This window comes from Mizuhopecten yessoensis, unplaced genomic scaffold (assembly GCF_002113885.1).
Source record: "Mizuhopecten yessoensis strain PY_sf001 unplaced genomic scaffold, ASM211388v2 scaffold11083, whole genome shotgun sequence".
In the NCBI taxonomy this organism is placed as follows: Eukaryota; Metazoa; Mollusca; class Bivalvia; order Pectinida; family Pectinidae; genus Mizuhopecten; species Mizuhopecten yessoensis.
In genome coordinates, this window is record NW_018408871.1 from 76,464 (window position 1) to 86,823 (window position 10,360).

General features: G+C 35.9%; 1 protein-coding gene across 1 annotated transcript in view; it reads right to left on the minus strand.

Moving 5' to 3' along the window:
- The window catches only part of LOC110465499 (organic solute transporter subunit alpha-like), a 12,471-nt gene extending 3,666 nt beyond the window's left edge, over positions 1-8,805 (minus strand). The window contains exons 1-6 of the mRNA XM_021521355.1: positions 8,688-8,805; positions 6,998-7,107; positions 6,466-6,626; positions 2,894-2,967; positions 2,403-2,561; positions 228-342 (exon numbers count right to left, since the gene is read on the minus strand). Coding sequence (XP_021377030.1) covers positions 228-342; positions 2,403-2,561; positions 2,894-2,967; positions 6,466-6,626; positions 6,998-7,043 — 555 coding nt within the window. The 5' untranslated portion in view covers positions 7,044-7,107; positions 8,688-8,805. The remainder of the gene's footprint in view (positions 1-227; positions 343-2,402; positions 2,562-2,893; positions 2,968-6,465; positions 6,627-6,997; positions 7,108-8,687) is intronic.
- Positions 8,806-10,360: the final 1,555 nt, after the last annotated feature.

The following is a 10,360-nucleotide window of genomic DNA, read 5'->3' on the forward strand; positions in this document are numbered from 1 at the left end:
TCAGTTGAGAATATCAAATAAACGCATGATTCATTATCGGTATTGTTTTTCTACATTTCTGATACATATATAAGGGGCATATCGCTCTTAACATCCGAAAGTTCCTTAATAATTGCACCAAATGTGTAATCATAGATATATTAAAGCGTACAAAAATGTAGGTAATAATAAACCCTCCATGACTTGAAGGCGTCTAAAAGCAAAGGGGTGTGATCGGTGTTGCTTACACTCTGATCCAGATGGTACCGGCCATCACTGTGGAGAATGCTCAACACGTACAAGATCCCTGGACGGACGAACGACAGCTGTAGTACGATGATCTTTATGAACTTCAACGTTTTACTGTAAAATAATTTGTATTACTACATCATTTAAATGTCCATTTGACATATTGATAATAATTGGATATAGATGCTTATAACAAAACGAAAAGATCGAAGTTAGAGAATGAAACCTGAAATTATGTTCTCCTCTGGAACAGATAACAGCCAAAATGAGCCGCAAGAAAATCTATCAAAATACCACAAAAAAAGTAACCACACAAAGCAGCGTATTGGAATTTTTTTTCCCATGAAGCATGTATAATTTGTACGAAAGGAATTTCTAAATCTTTCCTTACAGATTTGTTCCTCATTATATCTTAATATGAACATGGAGTTAAAAATAAATGCCATCCTCACATCACATCGTTTTAAAATTGATACGAAAAGCCAGTAACATTAATTTAAGGTAAATCAAAACAGAAAGAAAGGAAACCCTCAGCAAGAGCTTCATGGTTCATGAAACGCTCACATGTTCCTTAATTATGCTTTAAAGCTAAATTGTTGTATAGTCATTGGGTTTGAAACAAAAAAACTGTTTATCTGACTCTTGAAAACGTTTTATGGTTTGTTTTTTCATAACTCGATGATTCTACATATATAAAGTTTGCATCAATCATAAGTTTTAAAGTGATGGATCAGAACTGTTGTTTACCGTTTAAATTATTTGAAGCGTAATTTATTCAATTGTTCAATCAACAGGCGAAATAAAGTCATAGTCCGTTGCTATGCAATTGTATAATGATGTAGCGGTAAAATTTTCTGTGGAATTCTTATGGTTTTATTTTCATAAAAATAAAAATAATTTCGACCATTAAGATATGTAATTATTTGGTATGATAACAAAGAACAAATGATGTATTTATATGAATATAAGACATGCATGGAACTGCATTATTATAAGTATTAGCCAATCATGAAGATGATCAAGCTTGAATATGAAAAATAGTTTGAAATTCAATGCGTTTGACCTTATACTTTTCGTTATATGAAATCCAATGAAAAATATTTCACCTCATGTCGGCCAAGGTAATGTATGTGATATGTGAACCAACTGAAGCCTTTCTTTGTAGCTACATATTAATTATGACCATGTTAAATAATACTGTTGAATTATGCCTAGAAGACGGATGCCGTACCATGGACATAAGATCACTTCGCGTCAGGTGAGGTTAAAAAAGGGTGCGAATATAAGTGTTCCGTACTATGACAGTTTCTTGTTCTACGCGTTACAGCTGTCCTGTGAGAATCATCATGTGACATTCATCAAGTGAAATATTGGTATTGTCAGAGATTATTACACAATAGAACATATATAATTGTTTAGACGTCAACAGCACAATTATCTCAATTACCAGAACGTAAGAGATAATTCTGTGTATGTAAGCTCTCATTAACATGCTGTAATAATTGACTGCCGTCACTGTACCAAATCGGGACTGTACCCAAAACGGGACACTTATGAGAAAACGGTACAAGAATCTGTCCTTCAATGCAAAGAAGCAGTTTTATATATACAGTTTTCATTTGATAATACTTTTATGACAATTTAACTGTATGTAAGCTTTATTGGCTGCTGATTATCGTTACATGGACAATTTAATGGTAATAATAATGACCAAAACTAAATTTTCCCGATTTCCGTGCCGTGCGACGCTATTTATTTGAATATCATTTTCAAAAGTCTATTTTATTAAAACTAGTTTGAAGAAGAAATTTCATCATAACCCTGATTGACTCTAAAATATTTGAAATATGCCTTCTTTTCTGCTGATATTGATCGTTTATTCCCAAACTTTCAGGGTACAGTTACGCCGGTTCAAGGGCCTATGTAACCCTGGTGGTATTTCGCGTTTTATTTATAGAACCACGCGCCCGAAATATCAACTTGTAATAGAAATGAAAAAGTGTATAGTATCTTTTTATGAAAAATGAACAAAAAAAATTGGAACTGATAGTATGGAATAAAGAACATTGATATTTATCTAAAAAGTGTCCCGATTTGGGTACAGTGACGATAAATGATGCTTAGATCCAACTTCATTTAGTGCACATCCATGTATCCTATCATTGTATAGTTACCGAGTTAGTTTAACTTGGGTGAGACAGCAGCAACAACAACAACACGGCGGCGTCCGGAATGTTACTGTTTCGCCTTCAAAAGCTTGGACCATGGCGTTGGTGCCGCCAAAATAATCGGCCACAAGTCTGATGAACTGCAGTACGCAAAAGGACAGGAACCTGCAGGAAAAGTGAAGGGAATATATATCTTAACATTCACAAATTTAATACTCCTTAGCAAGATACGTATATAGCATATTGGTCAATAAAAATAGGTTTCAATCACGATTTCTCTAATGGGGATAATGATGATAATCAATTACCTAAGTTACCTCATTTTTATCAATTCAATATGGTATGCATATTGATTCACAATAAAATGATGTATTTGATTCTAGAACGAAACAACATGTTTTGATTTTAGTATCTTTATGTCAGATTTTTGTTTTTAAACGAAATTTAATTTAAAAAAAAACCACAACATTTGCTGTTGTTTCATTGCATATACTTACAATGCACTTAAGAACTCAGCTATGGGCGTGGCTTTTGGGATCAAAAGGCTCAGCAGTGCATTGCAAGACACGATCTGAAAGCAGGGAATCAAATCGATAAGAACTTTAATACGAAGCGAAATAACAATGCATGCAAGGATATGTGATGATTATGTGATTTTCAGTAGAGTTATTCCCCTTTGAACAAACGTTAAGTTAACGTTTCTTGGAATCTCAATTTGTATTGGTTTTCTTTAATTACTAATGATAAGCGAAGAATGATCAAAACCAATATTACCAGAATCTTTGATTAACTACTTGGAATGGATATGACATAAGTTCTGAATGTATGTTGCAGGATACTTATTGATAATTGAATAAATGTGATGATTATGCACATGACCTGGTACCTGGAGATCCTGAAAATGGTTTCCACATAAAAGCAGGCTAATGCTAGTGGTCAGGTTGATAACCTACAGGAGGTATCGAGTGGCGTTCCATACAGCAGAAGAAGGTAAGGACACCTCTGCAAAATACTATACCAGAAACTCCTGCTAAGGCTACTCTGGTGGCTATTTTGTACGTTGTGTTCAGTGACAAGTACGATACCAGTGAGTGAACAGCTTGGAGACGCCAGAAGCTCCTGCGTAAGGGGTCGCCTGAGAAGGCTACTCTGGTAATCCAAGCCCGCAGCTGATCTGGTACCGGTGTGCTGTGGTGGGGAGTGTGGAAGGTTACCCCGGGAGCTGCCAGGGATCAGCTCGGGGACAGGGTACCTCGGAGCTGCCAGGGATCAGCTCGGTGACAGGGTACCTCGGAGCTGCCAGGGATCAGATCAGGGATAGGTTACCTCGGGAGCTGCCAGGGATCAGCTCAGGGACAGGGTACCTTGGAGCTGCCAGGGATCAGATCAGGGACAGGTTACCTCGGAGCTGCCAGGGATCAGCTCGGTGACAGGGTGCCTCGGAGCTACCCGGGATCGGCTAGGTGACGGGCGTATATCGGGACTGTTAGCGGGTAGCAAGGCCATACCTGGAGCTAGGAGTGTCAGCATTCCGATTTGCTGGTTGTCGTGTGGTTGGAGAGGTTGTGTATGTCAAGGCGACGTGTGTCGTGGTTCGACAGCACGGGTTGATGGGGACAGAGGTACTATCCTGGCCCACAATTGTCTTCATTTGTAAATATAGTTGATATTTTTAAGAGTTATTGCTCAACTGCTCGGCCAGGAAGCCGAGGATCCCAATCGCTTCTAGAGCAGGTAGCTCGGTCATAATTGAGATTCACACAGTGCACACACGCTACCAGGGGTTGCACGTTACAGATATATTAGTAAAATAGTATTTGTAGAAAATAATACAGATATTAGATGTTTTGTCCGCCAGCACATTCCACAAACTTGTAGTTTATACATCCTGGTCAAGGAATATAGACTCGTCTCTGTTTTTATTTTAGATTTCAAGCTCACCATTCGTTTTTGAATGATACACGTGATAGACGGAACCCACTCTGAAAGTGAATCATATGTGGTATGCCCTCTTATTGCCACTCGTTTTGCCCATTGTCTAGAGCAGTCTTTTACAGGATCCATTAATATCTTGAAAATCACATGTAGTGAACACTACATTGAGCAAATACATGGAGACAGTGTGTATCAAACTGTGACGTAAGTATCACCGATATTGCAGCTCGTGTAGTTGAATTAGAAATCCAGAAAACTGAAAACTAATCCAGCATGTTCTTCAGTAGAGCAATACGACAAACCCTTTTGTGAACTGTCTAATTATTTTTTTTAAATATATCACGGTTTATCAATATCGATCTGCCCCTATAGAAAATCTACATTAAAAGTTCAACTCTATTCAAACATTTTACCTGACAGTATTGACCCTATAACACGATTTGAATGTTCCCGACGTCACATACTCTTCCAATATTTGCTCTGCTTAAAGTACTTTCAAACTTTACGGTTCTACACTCATGAACTGATGTCTGCAAATTTGAATATGTATTTTGTATTCGAACTGATAGATGTGCGATGAATATAAATTAAATGATGATTGCATAATCACATCATTAATATGTACATGTCATTGGTACGGGTAGACGAGAAATCTAATTAAAATCAGATCTCTCATTACACTACGTTATGGAGTAACGTAGTGTAATGAGAGATCTGATTTTAATTAGATTTGGTAGACGAGGTACAGGTAAACGTGTATGGCTTTACAAGTAGCATAACATGATAACCATATCATTACACGTGTATCATTAATATTTAGAGTCTTACAGTGTACATATGCGGACACCAGTTACAGGAACCGACATTGGTTTGGTTTGGTTTGGTTTTACCGACATTGGTTTGGTTTGGTTTTTTAATAACTATATAAACTTTATAATAATACTGAAAATTAAAATATTTTTTTTTCTGAATGTTGAGAAATAAAATGTATTACCGATCTACCCTAATTGTTTTAGACATGCAACAGAACCAAGTAACGGTACGTTGGTGCATTTGCCTGCTCGCGATAGCGCGTATCTGATACCGAATTTAGAGTGCTACCTCACTAAAATACCATGCCGAATGCCACCAGCACAGTATTCCTTCCGGTCACGTTATACTGATAACGGGTAAACCGATATGGGTCTACCAGTAATACATTACCGACAATTTATGTTAATGAAGTAATAGTAACATATATATGGTACGTGTATTCGTGTATGGTAGCTCCAGTCACATATACATCCTACTTATATGGTGATACATGCTAGTAACGTGTACACCCACGTGTAAGGTATATGGCTGTATTAGCAAAATGCTACTTTATTGCAGTGAAGATTGTTAACAAAACATGATAAACGATTTCAAAATGATTATTTTTATTCCTCAAAGCTACCAATTCAAGTTCAATTTCAGTATATAATGGATTATTTCTTCATTAAAAAAATGAGGTTGTCCGATAATGGGGCTCATTATGAAGCTTGAAAGCGAGTACATTGTACTTGAACTCGATCACCGTAACGCAAAGCGACACTGGAAAATATCAATATTGATCTACTTCTGAAGCACGTTTGTGACTAACTAGGGTATTGGAGTTCCTATTCACAATCATGAGAGGTGAGTTTGAGGCTACAGAACCAGTACGTTAATACATTTTTAAACAATACTTAAATAAAGACTTTAAACTTATTTGTATGATATTCATATTTGTTATGCACTGCCTTGTCGCTATGCATTGTGACGAATCATGGAACAGTAGTCCAATCAATCGCGGCCTGATTTAATAAATATGAAAATATTAAACTCCAGACTGGAATGGATTGTATGGAGCCAGCTGCATACGTAACGGATACACAGACCAAAACGCAGAGAACCTTATGTCATTTATTTAAACTTCCTTCTAAAATGGTCACAAGGCGAAAAACCTTACCATAATATTTACATACATGGCCAGAGGTTACAGAACTTAACAATTAACTATTGTTATACATGATCGTTAAATGGTCAGAAGGCAAAAAGTTACCATCGCTATTTGCATACTACATGCATAGCCAAGAGGCACCGAACATTATCAGTGACTTTATGAGTTACTTACCGGATAAAGTGCCAAAAGGCACAGAATCTTGGGTCGGGTTTGTTTGTCGTCATAATGTTTTGAAAAGAACCAAACCTCTTCAAGGAAATTGATGAGTGTAAGAAAAGAAAGGACACCAGCTATTACTGTAATAGCTATTGTTCCTGTCTCTCCACCCAGCTCTGGAAAGAAATATACTCATTTTTTAAGAATAGTTTACCTTCTCCGGAATGGCCAATTAAAATGTGTTACGTTGAAAAAGAATGATAATTTTCTACAACCTGTAATCGAACACATGTATATGCTTATAAATTATGTCAAATATTTTACAGTAAGTGTGTCCATCGACTCTTTAAAGACAAAGTCCAATAAATAGGGGATACATTTTCTTCCCACCTTGAACATCTTTTTACGATATATGTTTTATATCCAGTCAACTTTAAAATATTGGAGTGTACTATCCATATATTGGTGTAGGTAAAATTAAAACAACTAATAACCAATCAATTTCTGTTAAAGCGTATGAGAATAACAAAAATTTAAAATATTTTACCTGAATACAAGACAGACGTATAGGGGAAATCCTGCGAACAGCTCATGATGGCGTCGTGTCTCTACGACCACGCCTGCTGAGGATTGGGACCCTTTTCGTGATTGGTTTTACTACAAAAAAACGTTATGTTGAAAGAGAATTGATTGAATTTGATGTTTGCCTTAAAAGTGATATGCCGAAATTGCTTTAGGAAGGTTGTGTATTTTTGGCACTATATTTATTGTTGTTAAACAAAGGAGAAGAGCGTTACACTTGTATAATTTACATTGTGTCTTCTCTCTTTCAAACCTCCGTATTTTTCCTCTAAGGATAGGAGTTTTATTTGTATATATTTATGTTGGCCTCATCCTTATTGTTTTACATTTTATCAAATTTAAAATTCATGTGTTCACCAGGGAATCTAAGATAAAAAATAAATCTACGAAAAAAGCAACAACAGTACTTGGTTTGTCTTGTTTTTATGACGATTTTTCTGTCAATGTCGTGTAAGCGAAAAGACCTTATATCACGAAAGAAGAAAACCCTTCTATTAAATTTAGTAACAGGAAGGTCAAACTGGTTGTGACGACATGTATTTGACGGGCAAGTCATCAAGTCTCGATGAATGGATCGCATGTTCTATATATAACAAAAGGAAGGTCTAGCTCTATAAACCGTGTCCATTCCCACAGTACTTGTGACAAGCATCCCGGGTAGACGATTCTTTGTCCACATGATAATACTTATTTCACGTCACTGTGATAATGGTTCTCGGTCGATTTCCAACACAGGCAATTATCTACCTGAACTGTATAAGAAGTCTAAACTGTTAACTTTTAAAATAACAGGTACGGCTCTGCTGTAGATAGCGTTAGAAGCATGAGAAATGATCGTAACACACACAAAGGTAATTGTACCTTAAGATTTGATAATGGATACGGTATGCAAAAATGAATGTATAACAAAATTATAGCAATACACTTGTATATCCAAACCATACCTATATATTATAAGTGTAGAAAGTAAAGATAATAATTAAACTATTGTAAAAACAACACTTGAATGACGGTCTATGTAAACTTTACACTGTGGCTTAAGAAAAAAACCTGGTTATATGCTGTTTAGTCGAAAAAAATGCTATAGAGAGCAGATAAATAACGATAAATGTAAACATTCGCACGGCGATTCAGATAGGACCTATGGATTCCCAGCATTCACGTCAATATTTTTGTATTTCCAATTCAAAACAAACTGTTCAACAGAAACGAATCCAGTCTACACACTTACGCTCGTTGTGAGCTTAATATATTGAGGTAAACAACACATCCGTCAAGATTTAACACACATACACTAATAAGAACCGTATTAGAGAGAAATCGTGCCGTGTATCTGGCGGGTTCAAATAAATGTACCTATCCGTATTAATGTCGGGTGATTCACTATCGGGCATAACTTGTTCAGAAATGGTTACAATAACCATTGTATTTAACAGATTTACAAACGCATATCAATAGAGAATGCCTTCAAAACAAGAACAAAAAACAATGTCATCTAATTGCTTTTTGAGCAGACCCAAACACACAATATATAATATGACATACATACATCACAATCTATTGGTAAACATCTGAAAATAAAGATTTGATTAGGACAGAATCGTTTTAACCACCAAAGTATATATCTGTCATGGAAAAATGTGGACTTCACCTACCTGTGTCTGAAACCAGCCTGCGGTGATGAGCTGTACCCGAGCTGTCTGACTAAGTCACGCCGTGACACTTTGTTATGGTCGTCTTGGTACGTCTATACATTTGTACGTACAAAACACACACCGGGTCAATATATAGTACATAGCTGTAAGCAGTGCAGAATCGATCAAGCGGAACGCTTGTTTAACTGCGGCAATCATGTCAAGCTGTATTAAGGATTTCGAAATACATAAATGACATGAAATGATATTGGCAATGCGTTTCTTTCTATGTATTCCTATCTCTGGTACGTTCAATAAGGAACTGTATTGCCATTCAATACAATTCTGTATAGTTCTATATGGAAAAGAGCAAAACTATTTACAATTAAGCATGCACGCATACAATAGCCTACATTCGAGAGAGTTTAGTAACAGTACTGACTCACACTTTGAGCAGCTCTCCTCTCATTTCTAAAAACTATTGCATGAAGAAACCTAAAGTTAAATGATATTGATGAGGTTTCATTTATTAGATGTATTGGTGTTAAATAAGTTTGTTATGTTCAAATGCGGCACAGTTTTCTTTACCGAGTATTTGTCACAAGTAGCTTTTTAAGTTCACATAAGATACATGTAGTTTTCGCGAGAAGAAAAAAAATTCAGACATAATCCAGTCAGGTCAGACAATTATTGAATAAAAATATAAATCCTTGCACATATATTTACAATGATTGAATACAAATATAAAATACTGTACATATATTTACAATTATTGAATACAAATATAAAATACTGTACATATATTTACAATTATTGAATAATAATATAAAATTTCGAACATAAATATGAAATTATTGAATATTGCAACGCTTGACACGCCATATTCGTTATTAGAAATGTCCCCGTTGAAGATTTCGGTATTTACTTCATTCAGTGTCTTTTATCCTGGCGTTTTTCTTTCAGTTTGGTATGGGGTGTACACATGTGGTAGTGTACAGAGTGGAAAAGTCAAATGTTCCGATAAAAAAATGGAAAGTGAAAGATGAACATAAAACAAACATAACATTACACATATAAAATTTGATTAAAAAACCATTGTGTCACAAATAAAAAACTCAATCAAACAGTCGTTTCGTCCTTCTAAGACTCGTCAGTAATGTAATGGGTGGAAATCCAAATCGGTCTAAACTACTAGTGTTGAAACAGAAAGGGGGTGCATAACACCACGTAATTACATGAATTTGAAAAGTTGGAAAAGTAGTGGTTAATTACAAGTTATTAATGAGTAAAGTGTTCATTAGGAAGCACGGTAGTCTAGGGGTAGGGCGCCGGGCTCTTGACCGAATGGTTTGGGGTTCGAGTCACGGCACTGTGTTGGTTCTTTGAGCAAGATACTTTACTCCGTTTGTTCCATTCTACTCAGCTGTAAATGAATACGTGGTTGGGCTGTGCTATAATTGTTGAATTCTAGGTGTGAGCGCCGAAATATTTATTCAAGATATTGGCTTGTTGCAAAGGAACTATAACCACTGATAATAATTTGTGAATCGCTTTGAGACGACCTACGAACTAGGTAATGATAAAGCGGTATATAAGCACCTCGAATTATTATTATTTTATTATTATATTATGAACCGTGCCACTATCCAAAAAGAGATAACTGTAGCTTTCAAGGTTACGGCAAACATCGAGAA